Source organism: Pterocles gutturalis, unplaced genomic scaffold (assembly GCF_000699245.1).
Source record: "Pterocles gutturalis isolate BGI_N339 unplaced genomic scaffold, ASM69924v1 scaffold41506, whole genome shotgun sequence".
Taxonomy (NCBI): domain Eukaryota; kingdom Metazoa; phylum Chordata; class Aves; order Pterocliformes; family Pteroclidae; genus Pterocles; species Pterocles gutturalis.
The window spans coordinates 7,195-27,762 of record NW_010099289.1 but is presented as its reverse complement, the minus strand read 5'-3'; the positions used below and the strand labels follow the sequence as shown (position 1 = coordinate 27,762).

Below are 20,568 nucleotides of genomic sequence, written 5' to 3'. Positions count from 1 at the left end.
TTAATATTTAAATATTAGCAGAATAATATTAAGGAAATTTGAAAATACTGCAAACCATGTTCTGTGGTTAACACCACTTGCCCAGGATCTTTGCCAGCTTTCAGATAAACCACCGGCTCTCTCCCCAGCTTTTAAAAATCTTATTTCTCTTTGTTTTCTTTCCCGTGGCTGCTGCAGCTCTTAGATCTGTTCATCCAGTGGGACTGGTCAACGTATTTGGCTGACTACGGGCAACCCACGTGCAAGTATCTTCGCGTGAACCCAACGACAGCCCTCATCCTGCTGGAAAAGTGAGTATGGGTCTGGGCACCCGGGATGGTTTTTGGGATGGTTTTCACCCCCGTCTCGCTTTGGGCAAGCGTGTGTTTTAGCAGTTCATTCCATCATGCGTGGTGCTGGGCGGAGCAGCCTGGGGAGCTTATCCCATGAGCAAAGCTTTCACCTCTGGGAGGACAGTGGGACCTCGCATAGAAAATTCCCATTTATCCCACTGACCTCAATTACAGGTTTTGTATCAAAATGCGTTGACCTGGTGGAGGCTTTTCCTTTGCTCTTAAGTAGTTTTCCTTGTCTTACAACAGACTTCTACTGTAGAGGTGTATCTCAAGCCTCTAAAATAATTTAAAATTTGCACCCGTATCTCCTTTCTGTTGGATCCACAGTGCTTATAGCCCAGCTATGGGACAGGGACGGTGTCTTCAGGTGACAATGTGCTCCACAGCTTGCTCCTAGCGAGGACATGCTCTTTGATGAGGCTGAACCTGAGCTTCTTCCGTAGCTCATATGCTTTGCACAACCCCAGCCCAAGCCCTAGAAGTGCCACCAGTTCCCCATCCTGCCCATGGTGGCCAAGTTGCCCCTTTCCCTGGTAGACCTCGTGGTGGCCCAGATGCCCCATTCCCTGGTAGACCTCCAGGCTCTCACCGTGAGGATCAACCCTCCTGCCCCTTTCCTACCATCAGACGTCACAGCTGGTCTCCAGCTCATCTCCCAGAAGAGTAACCTGCCAAAAACAATCATTAATAATGTTCCAAGCATCCCATGTCGTGGGCACTCCACTGCCAAGTCTTGTCTGGAGGAGCAGGCAGGATAAGTGACTTTGAGCTCAGATTTGTTTGGGTGTACCATGAGATCAGACCCTGAGCAGGAGTTTGAGTTGTTTTTTGGAGTTCCTTACTTTCTCCGTTGCTCGGAGAGGAAGAGATGAATAGTTTAGAGCTGGGGCTACACTTTTAGAAGACCGACCTTGGTGTGCTTCTGAGCTTTGGAGTTGCATCTGCATTACTTGTGGTCTACGTAACCACACCGCCTCCTCTCCCGCAGAGGAGAAAAGCTAATTTCACAGCAGCTCATGACATCCAGATGTTATCACTGTGGTACATAGGGGCTAAACTTGGGTAGTTGCTGTGTGTAAAGCACTTTTATACATTTTAGCTGCATAATACGTTGAGTTATTCGCAACTTATTTGCAACCTGACATCCATGATGGGCTATCTATAAAATGGTAGAATAAAGAGCTATAAAAAATCTGAGAGCTTGGCCATGAAGCAGCTGGAAGAGCCAGGGAACTGGGAGCGGGCAGTGAGCTGGGTTCCATTGGAATCGCTGGGAAGGCAGTGGGGGATTGGGAGAGTAGCTCCATGCTCCTGGCCCTTTTCCCCAGGTAGTACTTGAGCGCACAGCATCCATGCTCGGTGCTGTTACGAAAAAGCCCCAAACCCCAGCTCAGCTTGCCAGCCTTCTCCCAAAGAGGATCTTGTTTGAAGGGCAATCCTCACGTAGCCCATTTGCTTCCCGGAGGCAGCCCTGGTGAAGTCACTGGGTTGGCACTTGCATCTCCTGCATCCTTGTGGCATGGCATCGCCTGCATGGCATCTCCAGCATGGCATGCCCCATCCCTGGAAGGGTTCAAGGCCAGGCTGGATGAGGCTTTGAGCAACCTGGGCTAATGGGAGGGGTCCCTGCCCATAGCAGGGGGGTTGGAACTGGATGATCTTGAAGGTCCCTTCCAACCCAAACCATTCTGTGATTCCATGATCTCCAGCATGGCAGCACCTGCATGGCATCACCCACGTGCTCCAATGGGCTCTGCTCAGTTTTCAGGCCCTTTGAGGGGTCTCTGTGCATCATCCCCCAGCTCCAGCTCTCCCAGGACTCAGCACTGACCTGCCCATAGCTTCAGGCACGCCCGCTCCCCTCCATGCCCCGAGCCCACCTCCCCAGCCCTCTCTGTAGGCAGCTGAGCGTTGTGGCCAAGGTGTCGTGAAATTCTCCTCCGCTGGTTCGTTTTGTAACTTGTTCTCATCGTTATCTCTTTTCCTAATCACACATCTCTCATAGGATATCACGAGTGTAAGTATGCTGCTTGCTTGGGCTTTTACCCTCACCTCGCAGTGACTTTATTGTTTGATTTAAATGGAGCACTAAATGATCTAAATGCAAGCTGCCTTTGAAACGGTTTCCTCCAGTAACTGTATCGTCTCAAATGCACTAATTAGAGCTAAAAGAGGAGCTTTTACTCTTTTGCTTTTTTTTTTTTTTTCCTCATAGATTAATTTAAACAAAGCTTGGCTCTGATGAAGCTGGTGTTTGTTGACAGGGGTGGGGACAGCGCCGAGCTCGCTTTTTCACTTCCTCTTACTTTTAATTCTTGCACTAACCAGGGACCATGTTACAAACCTGGGCTCGGTTGTCCCAGGGCTTTGCAGACACACACTTAAGTAAAAGTATCAATCCTCCAAAGAGCTGCTTAGCTGCTCGAAAGCATTGCCTTCCTCTTTCAAACCTGATATTCTTGATGTCTGGATGCATCACTTGATCAGGGACCGGGTGCTTCCTATATCCAAATGCTGGAAAAGGCACAGCCTGGCATTTCTGAACGCCTTTGACATGGACCACCTTGGCATTGGCTCGAAGTCCGTCTGCGGGGCTCCGATGGCAGGACCAGAGCCGGCGTGGTCTCCTTGAGCAGATCGACAAGCTCAGCTTCTCCCAAGGATACAGCTACTGACGATGCTGCCTGGCACAGCACACCCAAATTCTGCAGGATTTTGTGTCCTGTGGGCAACTTAATTCATTAATTTTACTTAAATCCTTGACTTTCACATGGTGTCTGAAGATCCCAGCAGCTCCCATCCCCTCCAGACACTTGTCCCCAGTTAAACAGATCCACCGATGTGGGTTTGCTGTGGGATCAGTCCTCTGACTGCTTTTGCATCCCCATCTGGTAGCTTTATCCATGCAACTCCTTTCTAATTGTTCAGAAGTTTCTTGTTCTTGCAATTGTTCTTGCATTTAACGTACATGACTTCAAAAACATTTCATGGACTGGAACAGGTCCCACAGGATCGGAGATGGTTCTGAGGATGAGAGGGCTCTCAGGGCAGAGGATGCTCTGCTGTCAATTATCTGAGATTGCTGCAGCGGGGATGGAGAGTGCTGGGTACAGCGCTGGGTGGAGGCTTCTCAAGATCCAGGTTTAATTTCAGCACCTCTGATGTCCCCACATAGCCTGTGAAATTGAAACAGAGCTCTCAGCCCTCCTGAGAAAGAGCTTTGAGACCCGCTGGAGCCGTACAGCGCTGCCGGAGGAGCGGATCTCCCATGGGAGGATGGTTATTGCCAAAATTCCTGATCCTGTGCCACCTCTAACCTGTGCGACTCAAAAACCCCGCTTCCGCTTGGGGTGATCGCTCCCCTGTTCTCGCAGCAGAGCAGCTGGCAACCTGCTTTGGTTAAAAAAAAAAATAGAGAAAGAAAAAAAATATTACTTATTTTGCTGAATGAAAGTGCCCCAAGGTATCTTGTTACTGCTGGGAAAGCAGCTCGACTGTAATCCTCGGTCTTGGGGCACTTGTAAATTTAGCAAGTTCGCCTTTGGGATAAAGTTGTTATCCTTGTTTCCAGTTCCAAGCTGGATGTTTTTGGGAATATTTCAGATTCCCTTTGGCTCTTTTTAGGAAGATCGGAGCATGAAAAACCTTAGATGTGTTTTTTTAATCAGTTAAATACGTTTCAAGAGGTTTGATTTGTGCTCGGTTAACTCAAAACCCCTCAGTCTGGTAAAGCACCAACTTCCCAGGTGCTCCCAGCGCCGTGTCCCCATCACTTTAGTGCTTCATTTAGGTCCCCAAAGCCAAAAACACAGCTTTAAGTGACCCTTCCAAAGCCATCTGCCAAGAAAACCATTTGCAACTTGTGGTGTTCAAAAAGAGGGATGCTGGCTGAGAACCAGCCGGTGGGATGCTGAGGCTGATACCTTCAGGAGCTGGTGAAGGGTTGACCCTTTTGGGGTGGTTTCCCTTCCCAGCACATGTCCTGCCTGCATAAAGCCAACGTTTGGATTGTGCAATGGGACCTGGTTCCCATCCCAGAATATGCGTCCGCAAATGCAAGCATGCATGAACCCTGGGCTTTGCATGGCGGAGAGAGACGGAGCTGCACCAGCTTCTTCTTTGTGTCCTGTCCCACCACCTGCTCATCTTGTCTCTGGCTTTTTGGAGACCTCATGGAGACCAGTGCATGACTTTCTGTATTAAATGTAATTTAAAAAAAAAAATACAAAGTTGGGGAAACCGGTGCTGGATTCCTTTAGTATAAATTATATTGTGTAATATTTGAAGTTCACAACTCCAAAACTTTATGGCTGTCACAGAAGCTGCATCTCTTGGCCGCATGCAATGCACTATTTCGAATAAGGAGCCTTACTGATAATTCTTGATGCTAATTTTTTAATTTCCTCCTAATATTAATTACAGCATTGTCATTACCCTCTTCATTAGTGGGTTAGGTGGTCTTGGGTTGACGGTTGGACTTGATGATCCTTGAGGGCTTTTCCAACCTTAATGATTCTATGAGATGACGTGGGGATGGAACGAGCTGTTTGGAAATGGGGAGCAAGGGGCTTTAGGGTTTCATGTATTTGGGTGTTACAGACCCTACGGTGACATCGCTTGGGATTTGTGGGGTTTAAAGGAAAAATGCAAATTGTAAGCCTGCATGTGGCTTGGTATGCCCGTCTTTACACAAATCCATGAGAAAAATGGAGGTAGAGCCTTTAGACACGGTCACCTCCTCTCTCCATCACTCCGTTCCTTCGCGGGGCTGGGTTGCAACGTCGAGCGGCGATAACCCAGTACCATAACCTGTTTCTGCTCTGCGCAGGATGAGAGACACGAGCAGAAAAAACAACGTTTTTGCCCAGTTTCGGAAAAACGAGAGGGACAAACAAAAGCTGATAGACACCGTGGCCAAGCAACTCCGCAGCCTGATCAACAGCCATCACTCATGAGGGACTCGGGGACCTCCTGCCCACGCCGGTCCCCTGCGCCGCCGCCTTCCACATGCCTGGACTTGGGATTCTTGTTCAAAGAGAATATATATATGTATTTTTTTATTCACCTGTATAGTATTCATGAAACCTGCCCTGGTGAGAAAATGTTCCTTGTTAAACAATCCTGGGGAAAAAAAATTAGGCAGCGCTGCTTGTGAAGGTGGTGTCAGGAGTCTCCTGTCATAAACTCCTATTTTCAGGGGTTTATAAAGTGACGGTAAATTCTGAAGCCTGAGAGAGAAATTCACACCCAGACTATGTTCTTTTTTTCTTTTTTTTTTTTTTTTAATAAGCCACATTGAAAGAATCAGCCTGACTTCCTTTTGTTAACTTATTCAGTCGCAGAACAAATGAAAAGAAAAAATTTAGGGAGGAGTTGTGGTTTCAGGTTTTTTCTCCTGGGCTCTGGTAAAAGGAGCAGACGGTTAGAAAGAAGGTCACACGTTAGAATGTCGTGCCAGCTTACGTATTGGATTTAGGTAGGAGAAGAGGCCAAATTTCCCAACTTTTCACCTTTTTTTCCTGGCAGGGCTGATTTCCACCTTTGCTGGAGCTGCAATCCTTTCCTGCATGTCTGTGATCAGTGTTGCCACCCCCTGAGCTCCCACCTCTAGGACCTGCCGCTGTCTTTTGGAATGTAGAAGGGCTTCAGGAGCTGCCTCATTAATTTGATTTGGAAAGGGAAAGACAGAATTTAACCTGGCACAGGGTGTCCTGCGGTGCTGGTCAGGCGCTGGGATGCTGCTGGCATCCATCGGGTAGCAGGAGAGGAAGGATGCTCAGCAGGGAGGATGGATGCTCCGTTGGGTAGCAGGAGAGGAGGGATGCTCAGCAGGGAGGATGGATGCTCCGTTGGGTAGCAGGAGAGGAGGGATGCTCAGCAGGGAGGATGGATGCTCCGTTGGGTAGCAGGAGAGGAAGGATGCTCAGCTGGGAGGTTGGATGCTCCGTTGGGTAGCAGGAGAGGAGGGATGCTGAGCTGGGAGGATGGATGCTCCATTGGGTAGCAGGAGAGGAAGGATGCTGAGCTGGGAGGATGGATGCTCCGTTGGGTAGCAGGAGAGGAAGGATGCTGAGCTGGGAGGATGGATGCTCCGTTGGGTAGCACGAGAGGAAGGATGCTCAACTGGGAGGATGGATGCTCCGTTGGGTAGCAGGAGAGGAAGGATGCTCAAAGGCAGACCGGGCTCTCCCTGTGTCCAGAATGCTCCGTTCAGGGTTTTTTCCTCTCCTTACACCTCTTTTCCATGCTGGTGTCCCATTTTCCCTCTGCTCCTAATGCTTCCATCTCTCGGGATGCCGAGTGGGAACGTCATGGAGGTCCCCAAAGTGGAGGCAGCAGGAGCTGGCCCGTGGAGCAGCATCACTCAGCAACCCCCCGGCTCAGAAGTGCCTATGGACAGAATTCCCCTCTCTGCTCTGGAGGTGCCCAAACATCCTCTACTCAAATCAAGACAGTCTTCGAGGAGGACCAGAACGCTACCGATGCGACTTTAGTCCCAGGGTTCAGCCTACAGCGAGAGGAGACTTTTGCCCTTACCTTCTCATTATCCTTTTGACTCTAATTCCTGCAGGTGAAAGTTTATCCAGCCGGTCCCCCCACCTCCCAAACCCTGATGTTAAAGGGAATTCAGATCGTCCTGGTCTATGTTACGACCCCGATGGTGCTGCTCCAGCCTGGGCACGTTCCCACCCTGGTTTGGAGGCAGTGGGTACTCAGAGCTGCTTTGCTGAGCTGCGGAGCGACGTTCCATCTCTTTTCCCTCCCTCGGTGTGGATTCCTGGAGCTGTGGAGGGGCAGGACTTGTTCCAAGACCGCCGTGTGGTATTTGCAGAAGGGCAGCAGCACTTTCTGGGTGTGTTCAGCCCCTTGGCTCTCACCACGTGCACTCTTTGCTCTGTGTTTCTCGCCTGGGATGCTCCTCTGACACTCCAGCTCTGGCTGCACAAAGAGGATGGTGCTTTATCTTCCCTCCTGGTTCCTCAGCAATACTTTTGGTTTGTTTTCTTTTTGCTAAGGGTACATGTTAATTAACCCTGTGAGTAAATAGGCACGTTGTCAGCGATGACCTTCTGGGGCCATCGTCCTGTCCCAGCAGCCTCCAGCCACGAGGACCAGTGGATTATTTTCATTAAGAGGAGGGAAGAGCCAAACCCAGCTTTACAGTTCCTAGCTTTTGGGGGGGATCAGAGGGTACTTTCTTCTTAACACCTCTTTGACGTACTCGTAAGAAAGATGGAGAAAAAAAGAAGCAGCTGAATTAATGGTCTTAGCATGGCCAGAACTGGATCATCTTCATAGATCCGTCTACACATGACCCAGCGAAGGCTTTCAGAGGGACAAGTGACTATGAACTCAGTTTGTTCCCCACTGGTGACCTCTTTCCTGCTCTCCAAAACCAGAGAGAGCATGAACCATCCTGGGGACTTTGCCACGGCCCCCGCGAGCCCCAGGGGGTCCCCAGCATGATCTTGGCATCCCAAATCCTGGACAACCAAAAGGAAAAACTGCCTGGCTTGCCGGACTCTGATAGGAACCACTTCTTTGCTGGGTTGCTGAATCCATCCTGGCAGCGATGGGAGAGCCCCCAGCCCTCCAGCCGAGCCGTGTCCCACGAGCCGCAGGACCACGGGGCACCTTTGTCCCTCTTCAATGGGTTCAAGCATCACGCAGAGGCTGGAGATCGAAACAAAAAACCCAACTACCCGATGGTGACAGTAAGGGGAAGCTTCAACCCATGGGGCACTTCGGTTAAGGGCCATTAAATAGTAACAAGCACTTTAAAATCCTTCGGAATCGAGCTGCTACAGATGCTGGCAGCGTCGTCACCGAGCATCAGCGAGCATGACAAATAAGGCGCTCCGGCATTTCCAGTTTTTATTAGCAGGAGGATAGACTGTCAAACACAATTTTTAATCGCTTTAGTCAGCCGCTGGCTTCGCTGCCGGCCGAGGCGGCGCTTTGCAGCCGGGATGATTTTTTTTCCTCTCCTCCGTGGTAAGTGCGGAATGAAGGGAGGAGGAGCAAGCACCGCCAGGCAGCATCGCCTCCGCTCCCTGCTGCTATCGATGTGAGCGGAAAAAAACATCCAGCTCCTGCCACTGCCTTGAAACTCCTTTTTTTTTTTTTTTTTTTTTTTCACCCCAAGGGGTGACCCCAAAGGGCTGCCTGCATAAAAACCCCAAAGCAGCTAGGTCTTGGGGCAAGATGAGATGCTCCAGCCAGCTCCCAGCCTTCCCCATCCCACATCTGGGCTCTTCTTCCCCTTTTCCAAAGAGTTTTAGTTAAAAGAGGAGGGACACGGCGTTGCCATTCCTGTCCAGGATCGATTTCCTCACTCCTTTAAGCGCTGCTCAGTGAGGCTGGAATTGGGATCTTGCAAAGCTGCTCCTGGCGCTCGGGACTCGCTGCTGGGAAAGTCGGGCTTGGCCAAGGGAGAGAGAGATTCAACGAGTTTCTGATTTCGGGAGGTCAAGCAGCCTTAACCGCAAGTCACAGACTGGGATGAAAAATGGCATTTTGGTGCTCTGGTCTTAATTAACTTTTTGTTCCAAGAGATGCAGTTCCATCCCTTCAAAATAAAATTAATCTTTGAAACAGATTGCTTTAAAAGCCCTGGAAGATGTTTCAAATCCCCTTCTAAATCTCTTACTAATGATTGGTATCCTCCGATACGGATGGTATTGCTTACGAGGGAAAGGTTGTCGCTAGAAATTTATAAGGGAGGTGGGAACCGGGGGCAGAACCCGCTGCTGTAAATGGAAAATTTGCAACCCCCCAGAACAAATAATGCTGCTATTAACACCTCTGTGTACAGACCTTGAACCTTCCTTAGTTTTGGTTGGTTTTTTTTTTAAGCAGTGGTTGTAGAAAAAGCTGGGTTATCCCCCTCCTCTTCCCTGACACAGCAAACATATTTCAGCACCATTGGGGGAAAAAAAAATAATATATTAACAAAAAAGGCAAGTTTGGCTTCCTGAGAAGCATCTGCACATTTTATCTTCTTTCTAATCTTCAGGGGCTCTGCAAGGCAGCCCAGGGGGTGGGAATAATTTTTTATAAGGGCTCTAATGTGCTAACTTGGAACCCAAACCGTACCTATACATGAAGGGGATGGCGTCCGTTAGAAATCAGTGAGTGTGCATGTGTATGAGAGAGAGGAAGAGATTTTTTTTCTGGATTTTTTTTTTTTTTTTTTTTATTCCTAGGGCTGAAGTTCAAGTCAGATGCTCTTCGCAATTTTGCACTTTTTTGTTCTCCATCCAACCGCAACTCCAGGCTCTGATGGGTTTGGGGTGGGGGGATAAGAAAAGCTGGCCAGTGCTTTTGTTTCAGAGGCTGTTTTGGTTTGTTTTTTTTTTTCTTAAAAATCTGCAGCTTTGATGCCGCTATGAAAAATGGATGTTTGGGCAGAAGGCGTGAGGGGTTGTATGTTGGCAAGATGCTGGGAGGCAGCGGTGGAAGATGGGGGCTGAGATGGAGTTGGGGCATCGGCACCCCCTGCGCTGAAGCTGGTTTTAGGGTCAAATCTTTTACCCGCCCTGAGGTGGGGATGTGGCAGGTGAGGGACCCCCTGGCAGAGAAATCTCTGCCCTTGGTTGTTTCCTACCTCGCCGCCACACCTCCATTTGGCTTTTCCCTTTAATTCTGGGTTGAATTTGGGGCTTTTTTGGACCATCAAGTGGTTTGGAGCATCATACATCCTTCCCACACCCCATCTGGGTGCCTGGCCCCTCCCTGGATGCTTCTGGGGTCCCTGCGCCCCATTTCCTTGGCTCATCCCTCAGATTTTATTTTGAGATGGAAACACACCCATGCCCCCATCCCACGCCCCCATCCCTCCGTGTCCACTGGCTGCTTCTGTTGACTTTTCTCTTTTTTTTTTTTTTTTTTTTTTTTTTTTTTTTTTAGGGGAGAGGGAAGGACGTGATTTTGTAAAACTAATGTGGTGAAAAGAGCTTTTTTTGCACAAGTCGTTGCACAATAAGGGGAAAATTTAGTAAATTAGGTTTAACTTTAAAGGGAACTTTTTTTTTTGATTCCTTAAAACTCACTAGCAGAGCTACTGATTTAAAAAAAAAAAAAAAGATGGACTGATGGAAAAAACGGACTGCATGGTTTACAGGTTAAATCGCGTTAGACATTAGCATGTTGATTTTGACTGTACATTTATCCTATTGTAACTTCTATTAAACAATACAGCGTATAACTGTTTCAATAAGCACCTGTGCTCGCTGTGGCTCTGTGCATCGCTGCCTTTGCCTTCGCCTCCCCGGAAAAAAAAAATCCTAAATCCCCTAAAAGTCAAAATTCAACATCCCTTTTGTACAACCAAAGGTTTGCTGCTGAAACACCCGGATTTATGGATTGTCCCGTGGGGAAACGACCCGCTGGCTCCTGCACCCTGTGTTGCGTTGCCGTGCCGTGAGCTAAAGCCAAGTTTTGCCTAATTTGGTGGCTATTTTAGTGGGTTTCTACCGTAAACAAGCATGATTAAACCCAAGACTGGAGCTGAAGAAGCAGCCGCCTTGCTCTCCTTGATTACATCTAGGTTTGCAGATGGGGAAAGTAATCCTGGGGAGAAATTAAGGCTTTGGAGGGCAGAGTAGAGGTAATAGGTGGTTTATCGAGGCGGAGAGGGCGGTTGCGTTAGGTTTCGGTGGGAAATCTTTTTGCCTGCTCACATTGCATATTTTTTTTCATGGTATTTATCATCCTTTGCAATTTGATGATTATATTAACTTTTTTTTTTCAGGCCCTAAGTGCGTTAGCGTATGAGATTCCCCAAATACCTCCCAGCCCTGGCACGGAACGTGCAGTAGGTTTTGGTTTCTGGAAGATGTTTGACTTGGTACCACACGGCATGTTGATGAGGAGATTAAAATGATCTAAAATCAACGTGACACATGCTAATTAAAAAGTGGCTAACTGGGATATCTCAGCATGTAATCCTAAAGCAAGGCACAGCACTGGGGCATCTCCATGGGGCTGGGGGGCACGTGGGGGTCCTGCCCCACTGGTAGGGGCGATGGGGAGGTTTGGTGGAAGGGCTCAGGTGGATGATGTGGTTCAATGTGCAGGAGTGAAGGATTTGCCCAGAGAAGCTGTGGATGCCCCATCCCTGGAGGGGTTCAAGGCCAGGCTGGATGAGGCTTTGGGCAACCTGGGCTAGTGGGAGGTGTCCCTGCCCATGGCAGGGGGTGGCACTGGGTGGGCTGGAAGGTCCCTTCCAACCCAAACCATTCTGTGATTCTATGATCTAGGGAATGTTCATGGGCTGGGGGACTCCCTCCTGGTAAGCAGCAGCTGTGTAAAAGGATCCTGGGTGGATTGTATTCCATTAATTTCTCTAAACTGCTTTTTTAAGCTATTTATCCCTTTTGGTTTCCACCATCAGGGAGTCTGGCGTGTTAATTCAGTGCAGTGGGGGAGGAAAAGTGCTCCCTGGTGCTTGCTTCTAACTAAATTTCTGCCAGGTGCCTTTGCACGTGCACCTGGAGCAGAAAAAGGTAAAGGGAGGATGGGAACCTCCCAAATTTAATCTGTCCACCTCAGAATATTCTTGGGTGCTATCTGGTAATGGCAATCATGAACAAAAGGGAAAGTGCCCTCTCCTCCAACAGCAGGTCCAGGTGGGACCCCAAAAATGCACGAAGCCCCCCAAGCCTGGCCAGCCCACCCTGGGACCCAGCAGCTGGTGCAGCCTGATGTCTGCTCCCATGGGGCAGCTCTGTGCAAAATGTCTGGGTTAAGGTCTTGAACGTTCATCCCTGTCACCTTCACCTGCTGTGTTTTGAGTGCCGAGCCCTGCTAAGAGCAGACTGGATGCTCAGGACCATGCTACAGAGGATGCACAGCCCTCAGCAGGAGAACCGGAGATGTTCTACAGCATCTGTGGGGTTGAGACATGGTCTCCGGTGGGAGATGGTGGATGAAGATCTCCTAGGACCATCCCGGCCAGTGGATCAGTGAGCTGCAGCCACAGGTACGTTTTGGGGCACGGATGCAGGATGCTGCAGGGCGCAGAGATGTTACACCAAAGACCGAGTGCTATGGTGGTGGAGCTCTTCCTGCACCTAAATCAGTGCAGAAAGCAGGGCCAAACCTTACCACAGCTGAGTGGCACCCCACAGCCACCCAGCCTGTCACCCCAGGTGTCCTCAGGACTTCTTGTGACTCCCCAAAGCCCATGCAGGGAGCTGTCAGAGCAGCAAGCCTGTTGTCCCAGCCCTGGGGACATGGTGGAAGCCCAGCGTTGGAGGATGGTGCTGAGTGTAGCCCCATCTATCCGAGGAGGAGTCTCTGGAGCAAACCCTCCCCAGGAACATGCTCAGCAAGTTGGGACAGTGCAGCTGAGGGGGTGAGATGCAGCCCCACACCTCTGCTCACGCCCTGGCTTGATGCTGTGTCACTGGGTAGATGCAAGGAGCATGTCCTGAGCCCTTGGGTTGCTCCTTTTGGTTGTCCTTGCCTTGCTTTTCTCATCTTTAAAATAAGAGTTTCTCATTTTGACATCTTCTGCAGGGTGCTGAGGTTCTGCGCCGGGATTTAACATCTCCATGTGGTGGGTCGCTGCCTGGCATTTCCCACACAGATGGGATGGAGGCCAAGTGGCAAGTCCAGCTGGGTGATCACCATCAGTATAGCTTTGTGGGTTCTGCAGGACACCACAAGGAAGAAGCTCCAGCACAGCCTTAACATGCTTGGACCTGGAGATGCTCCTGCCCTCTCCAGTGGGACAGGACCTCTGGAGGTCTCCAGGCCAGTCTCCAGCTCAAAGCAGGACTCTTGCTAAGGCTAGGTCAGGGTGGCTGTGGCTTTATGTGACTGAGCCTTGGAAAAACCAACAAGGATGGACATCCACCACCTCTCTGGTGGCCTGTCCCAGGGCTGCACCACCCTCCCAGTGAAGACTTTCCTACTGTCCAGTTTGAACACAACTCCCAGAGCGTGGTTTGCTGTGGGCTTATGTTCAACCTGGTTGTCACTGTCACCACCAGGTCTGGTCCAGCTGAGTTGATCCTCAGACACATAGTTCCCAGCCTGTGACTTCTTTCTAGGGTGGCACCAGGCAAACCATTGTAGTGGGGGTGATGAAGACGCAAACTGATGACTGTCCTGTATGTGGGACATGACAAGATAGCCAGCCCATGGCTAGGTGCAGTCCCAAGCCCTTAGTCTGTCCCATGGTGGCTCCATTCCTGGGACTGCTGAAGCTGGCTCCTGTAAGGAGGAAAATCCCATGGGCTGGAGACAGGCTCATCTGACAACTTCACTTTCCTGCAACCTCAGCCAATCTCATCAAGGAAGGAGGTTAAGAGGTAAATCAAGGTGAAGGCAAGAAGGGACAGAGACAGGAGGAAATAAATGCTCAGGAATATCTGTTGAAAAGTATTTGTCTCGTCTGCCTCGAAGAAAATAGGGAGGAAAAAACTCCCTGCTTGTGGTTGCTTGTAGGTTTGGGATTCAGCTCTTTGGAAAACAGCTACAGAAAATGCAACAAGAAAGAAAACGCTGTTGGGTGATCGCTGAACTCTGAGTCAGGGTGGTGGCTGCAGGCAGGAGACTGCAGGGGAGCCAAAACCTTCCCAACCAGCCCCAAAATTGATTGAGAACCAGATAATGATGGCCCAGACATCGCCTTCTCTTCGTTGACTCCAAGGGTTGACTAGGTCAGATGTAGGTCCCTGCACTCAGGCAGGGGAACACTGCCCAGAACACCTGGGCTCCCGTCAGACCTCAAAGCCTCTGTCTGGGAGTCTGCTTTTGGAGGTGTTGGGCTGATCTCATTAGGTCCTGTGGTGTTGAATTTATCTCAGTCGTGTTTAAAACCCTGCTTTGAACAAGTGAGAACATCTAATTGGAAACCTTTCCAGCATCTCACTTCTCAAATACTCAGAATCTCTGTCCTGTGTCCCACCAGTGTTTATCTGAGACCAGTCTGCACTTGCTTGCCTTTGTGTCACCTCTTGTTTTTCAACTTTAGCTCTTTCTCCTCCTTGGTGTTGTCTCTCTTGATAAGAGTAGAGAGAGAAATCACCTTGTCTTCTCAGATGGGATTTTCCCTGCCCAGCAAAGCCCAGGGGCTTTAGGTTCCCTGTCCCTTTCCATTTTCTGCTTGACATTTCCCATACGTGTTCCCATCTCCCATATGTGTTCCCATCTCCCATACGTGTTCTCATCTCCCATAAATGTTCCCATCTGATCTTCTCTTTCAACATGATGGACCAAAAAGGCACGTGCTGTAGGGAGCTGCTGGGACTGCCGTGTACAAGGGCATTAATGCTTCACTGTCTCAACTGGAAATGTCTTGCCAGGTCCTAAACACCCTCTCTCAGTGCCACGACAAAATTGCTTTGTTATAGGCAGTGACCATCTCATCCAGGTCTTTCTCCTCCTTGTCCATTTTGAGGTGGAGGGCTCTTTGTTTGGTGCATGACCCTGCACTGTGCTCTAACAGCTCTCACCCTTCTGCCTTTACTCTGCTCATCATGGTTGTTCAGTCCTTCCCAGTTGACATCACCACGATCCCTGTCAGTGGTGATATCGTTGTGGTGTGGAGGGTTTGCCAGATTTCTTCTGCCGTGGGTCAAACCCATCCCAGGAGGTGTTCAAGAAACCTGTCGATGTGGTGCTTGGGGACATGGTTTGGTGGGTTAGGTGGTGTTGGGTTGACGGTTGGACTTGATGATCCTTGAGGTCTTTTCCAACCTTCATGATTCTGTGATTCTATGAAAACCAGTTCCGGCAGGATAGGGAAGATGGTGTGAGATGGATGAGAGAAGATGACCATCTTCAATGAACTTCTTCCCACCCCTGAGAGCAAGGAACGAGCGGGCAGATGGGTGCTAGACCAGAAGGACCACCAAAGTTTGCAAGACTGAAGAGTTTAAAGCAAAAGTGGAGGAAGAAAGCTGATAGAGACAGCTGTCATCACATGCCCGGAGAGCTCAGGTGAAGGAAATTGTTCGAGCAGATAAACAAATATGAGGAGGGAGAGGAACAGATAGAGCAGAGATAGCCCAACCTGCGATAAGGATGGGTGAGGGAGATGAAGCAGCAAAGGGAAGGGATTGCAGCTCCCCTGGCAAGAAGACTGGATGAAATCCAAGAGGAATGAGCACAGAGCATTACATACAGGGGAAGAAATGTGGGCAGGGAGACACAGGAGGTGGAGCCTCCGGATTTGGGATGTGAAACTGGGTCACGCAGGGAGTAACACGACAGAGCAGTCGCAATGCCAAGAGAGGGCAAGGACGGGTCAAGCCAGACGGCAACGAAGGCGAGGGAGCTGGGAGCATCGCGCGGTGATGCTGTATGATGGGGAAGAAGCAAGATGGGACTGCTTGGGGTGAACAGGACTTTCCTCCTTGATGCTTCCTTACTTTTGTCCAAACACACCACGGTGCATCCCATCACCAGTTGGTGTTCCTCCCCATGACAGCCCCTCCATCTTCGCTCTGTGCCGTGATTATGAGGCCCACGTGGCTTCGCAGCCCTGCTAATTGCATTCTGTGGGGCACTAATTGAATGAAGGCTCACAAGGGCCATGGATCAAAGGCAGGCACCCATCCATATCTGCCTGCCCCAGAATCCGATTAGCAAGGAGAAGGCATAAATCACAGCTGCCCCTCCCTGACCCAGCAATACTTAATGCAGGTACGGCACCCGCACTGGTGTCAGGGAAATCTGATTTGCTCACGAAAGGTTAAAGCAACTCTGCGGATGAAAAATTATTGCGATGCCGTGTCTTCTCGGCAGTCATTCATCTCCGCGCCGCTTGCCGTCGGATGGAGGGGCTGCCCGAGCAGGCTTTGGGAGATGATTACTCAACGTCGCTGAGACGTGTGAAGTGTTAAAGACCCCCCGGCGGGGCACGGGGCAGTCATTTGTATTCATTAGCTGTCCCGCTGCAGATGTCGGCTCGCTCTTTGAGGGGGTGCAGAGATGCACACTTGCTGCCCGGGTCCTCACTGATGGTCCTTGGTGGAGTGGCGGGACCTGATTTCTTCTCCCTTGGTGGCCTTGGGCCCTTCTTGCTCCACCATGCAGGGGACTCCCATCTGGGAAGATGATCCTGTTTGTTCTCCATCCATAGTCCTGGTAATAAAACCATCCCAGTGGGGCCAGGCAGCTGCTGCCTGGGGGGAACATGGCACGTGGAGACCTGGGGAGAACCTGAACTTTGGTCTTTTTCACTACTGTCCCCTTTCTAGGCTCAAGCTGCGATGGCCCCCAGGATGGTGGAGAGCACAGGGGATGCTCTCCAGCCTCATCCCACCACCGTCATTGGCAGTTATGGGAATGTTTCTCCACCACGAGGTGCAAGAGCCCTGGCTGAAGGCAGCACTTGGGTCTTCTCCTTCGCAGATCTTTAGCACTGAGCTTTCACTCTGCTCTACCAGCCTCTTCACAAGCCAAATCCATGGGTTTTCCAGGGCAGAGCCTGGTGGGTGACTGGATTTCCAGGTATGTTTCTATTCCCGTAGGTCCAAGAAAGATGGGCAACAACCCCTAAGCTGTCGTGTTTGAGCTGGTCTTTCCTACCTTCCTGCCTTCTGTTCTTCCAGTTTGCCACAGCATCATGCTTCAAACTAGAAGAAACCCACAGAAGAGGGGGAAAGTGTCCTTCAGGTGAATATCCTTAATGGTGCCCACGCTGGGGGATGGACCCTTGGCAAGCCCAGCTGGCCATGGCTCCAACAATGGGGGCTCCACCCCCAGCCCCACCTGAAGCTGCTGCTTCTCCTGCTCCTTGCAGCACAGCTTTGGGGCTTTTTGAGGCAGTGGGGTTTGCTTTATAAGGGAGAGATCACTGGGAACCTAATATTTATTGTCCAAATTTGCTTTTGCTTCATTTCAGACACATACCAAAGGGCTCATAAAGAGGAAGACCCTGGATGCCCTTCCCCAGGGGTTGAGACATGAGCATATCTTGGCTGGGTCTTTTCCTGTCCTCAGCTCCACCAGCTCATGAGAAAGCAGAAAGTTATGTGAAGAACCTGAAGCAGCTGCTGGCAGGATGCGTCTGGACTGGCTTCTGTCGAAACTGTGGCTATTGGAGGTGGAAATCCCTCGTTTATCTCTTAAGCACCTGCTTCTGGCCTCAGCATCGCCGCTTGTGCTCTGAAACCTCTCCAGCTCTCGTGTCCACCTCTTTCTAGGTACAGACTGGGATGTGTCCGCTTATATCCATCTGCTCGGAGGGCTGAGGGCAGGACATAAGGTAGCCTGCAGGCACTGCGGTCAAAAAAAAAGTGGTTCTACATCAGAGCATAGGTGGGAGGTGGAGCAGAGCGTGGTGCAACAACCTGAGACCGTGAGCTAAGCGTTCACGGCGTGTCTGCGATACTCAACCACATCCTTCCCGTCCCATCGCGGTCTGTCCTGTCCTGCTGAGAGATATCCTGCTCCAAGGAATCGTCCTTCCTCGCTTTTGCTTGAGAGATGTAAAACTTGGCTGGGGAATTAACTTCCTTGGTGGGACTGGGTGGGGATCTTGATGGTTGATGGGCAAAATATGCGCAGCGTGAGGCTGGTGAGATGCTCGAAGCATCTTTGTACCTGGTGTGTGGGTTCAGACCCCTTTGGGTACCTCGTGGCTGAAGTGGCTGAGAATATTTTGTTCATCTCAAAGCAGGTGGTGGACAGAGGGATCTCAACAGCATTTGGAGGTTGTGATAGCACAGATTGACGTCAGGTTGCATGTGCTGGCAGAAGCGTGAGGGTGTTACAGGTTAAACAGTGAGTGCAGACAGCCAGAGGTGACACCAACCTGTGACCTGAGGACCAAAAGTCACCTTTCTTCACCATTGCTTGGGAGAAGACAGCTCCTTCCTAGTGGAAGGGATGCAAAGCCAGCTCATCCCCAAGGGCAGACTGGTCTACGTGGCCCTCAAGGTCACGTCCTGGACATCTTGGCATCAAAAGCTTCACTGTGGTGACCTACACAGGCAGAAAATCCCCATGAACAAGCAGTCCTGGGGATGATTGTCCACATCCAAACCCAAGAAGTGGTGAAGTCACAGTTTCCCTGCCTGGCTCCAGTGTTTCCCGACTTCGGGAGAGGTTTGTGAGCTTTGTCTGCAGCCCAGGGCTGGTGCACACGTGTGGTGGCACGCAGGGGATGATAGCATCTCTCTGGGGTTTGGCTTCATGGAAAACCCAGCCTGGTGTTGGACACTCTGCCCAGTCTGTGTCAGGACTGGCCTTTTGGGGTTACCAGGGCAAGATTTCCCCACCGTTGACTTCAGCTTAAGACCAAACCCTTCGTCCTAACCCAGGAAAACATCTCACACCTGCTCGGATGCTTTCAAGACTCTGGGATGCTTTCCCGGGGTAGGGCTGCAGCGAGAGCCCCGAGGCTCTGTCTATACCAGCAAATTAAACAGTTCCAGGGCTCAGACACCAATTATCCCCACTATTAAATTATTAGCACTCGCCCAGCTAATTCTCAGGCATGGTTTGGGAGTGTGCGTGGCTCCGGACCCTTCCCGATAGGCAGGTTGGATATGACCACCCTGTTTTGGCAGGTAGGGGAGGGAAATTCAGTGGGCAAAGGCTTGTCACTGCCAGGTGGCCTCGGGGCTGGAGGATGGTCCTGGACATGTCCATGGCCCCGGTGCAGCAGTAACCTCTGTGCTTCTGCTGCACATGGTCAACCAGGCTCTCATTTAACCAGTTCAAGTCTTTACAGCTTGGGTAGTTACCAGACATGCAGCCGTGAATACCTGGCTGATAGTAATTAATTATAATTGCAAATATTAATATTAATTTACAGTAGCATCATTTTTAATTATTTGTTTTTTTTTCCCCAGGATGCTTATTTTTGCTGATTAAGGTCACGTTCACAGCAGCTGGTATTGTCACCAGGACAGACAGAATTTCTGTCAGCAGAGGCAACAAGAAACCCTCTCCTTTCCACCAGCTGGTGAGACACAGCCGGCTCCTGCCGTGCCTCCCAGCCCTCCTGGGAAAGTCGCTTCCCCCCAAAAAACTGGGACTCAGCAGTGCGTGTATCAACGGGCACCCGAGAGATCTCCGTCGCCATCCAGGACTGCCCGAGCTGCCTGCTCTTCCTCTCCCCTCATAAAACCCTCCTGCTTCCCTGACACTTTTGATCTGCCCTGTCTGCCGGGGAGGTGGGATGGGCAGACGAGATTTGCATGCTGGAATTTCGACAAGGAAGTTCTCTGGTACAGAGGGGACTGACTTCTTCTTTGTTTTCTGGCTTATTGTATTTTTATTTGTTTTTTTCTAGTCATCTAGTGGACAATCTTTTATTGTGTTGTTTTTTTTTTTCTCCAAGGGATACTAGAAAGCAGGTGAGTGTGATGTGGGACATCCTTAACCCCGGAGTCACCCTGACTCTGTTCCCATAGAGATGAGCTGATGATTAAAGTACATCTTGGGCTTTCTGAGACACACCTAGTTGCTTGGCTCCCTTCTAAATATTTTTTTTTTTTTGCAGACACTCTCCCCACCCTGATGGGAAAATTACACCCAAGAAAAGCTGAATGTGTCTCTGTCTGGGTGATGCTGTGCCCAGGTAGAGCTGGGGAGAACCGATGCTGAAGGAAAACCTTTTCCTCATCAAAAAATGATGGAAGAGGGAAGGTGTGAGCTTGGTTCTGCTGGGCATGGTCCAAGCATCCTCTCTCCATCTCTGGTTTGGTGCTACTGAGACCTCCAAGCCCAAATTTGTGAGCTGTGGTGCTGGAAGGACATAGTCCTGAGCTGGGCTTCAAAAGAGACCAGAAGACTGGAGATCATGGCCAAGAAAGGAAGATCAAAAGGCTTGCGGTTGTTGAGTTTAGGAGAACTTTATAACAGCCTACAAATATGTAACAGGCTTCTGCAAGGAGGAAGGGGATGAACGGTTCTCCATGTTCACCAGGAATGGGACAGGAGGTAATTGGCTTAAATTACATCCAGAGAGGTCGAAGTCAGGAGGAAGATTTATCTATGGTGAGCAGTGGGCTGAATGCCACGTTGTGCCATGCCGCACCAGAAAAACGCATCTACAGAGATTTTTTTTTTCAATCGTGCTCAGCACTGTGGAGCATGGGGAGGAGGCAGCTCAGGTCCCCCCAGCTTTGATGTTGGGAGGTGGTGGGAGCTGCTGCCTTGTTGGTAGTAAGGATGTGAGCTCGATTGTGGAAATAATTGGGTAATGGAGTGGTTTTAAATGCTGCTTTCAGGGTTTTATTTTGTGTTTGCTCAAACGTGGATCTTT

General features: G+C 50.1%; 1 protein-coding gene across 1 annotated transcript; it reads left to right on the top strand.

The window, feature by feature from the left end:
- Positions 1-177: 177 nt before the first annotated feature.
- Positions 178-5,290, top strand: LOC104463544 (exocyst complex component 6B-like; the record flags this gene model as incomplete). The annotated part of the gene is made up of 2 exons (XM_010075923.1): positions 178-290; positions 5,164-5,290. Coding segments are annotated over 2 exons (240 nt in total), but the record flags the coding sequence as incomplete, so codon positions are not given.
- Positions 5,291-20,568: the final 15,278 nt, after the last annotated feature.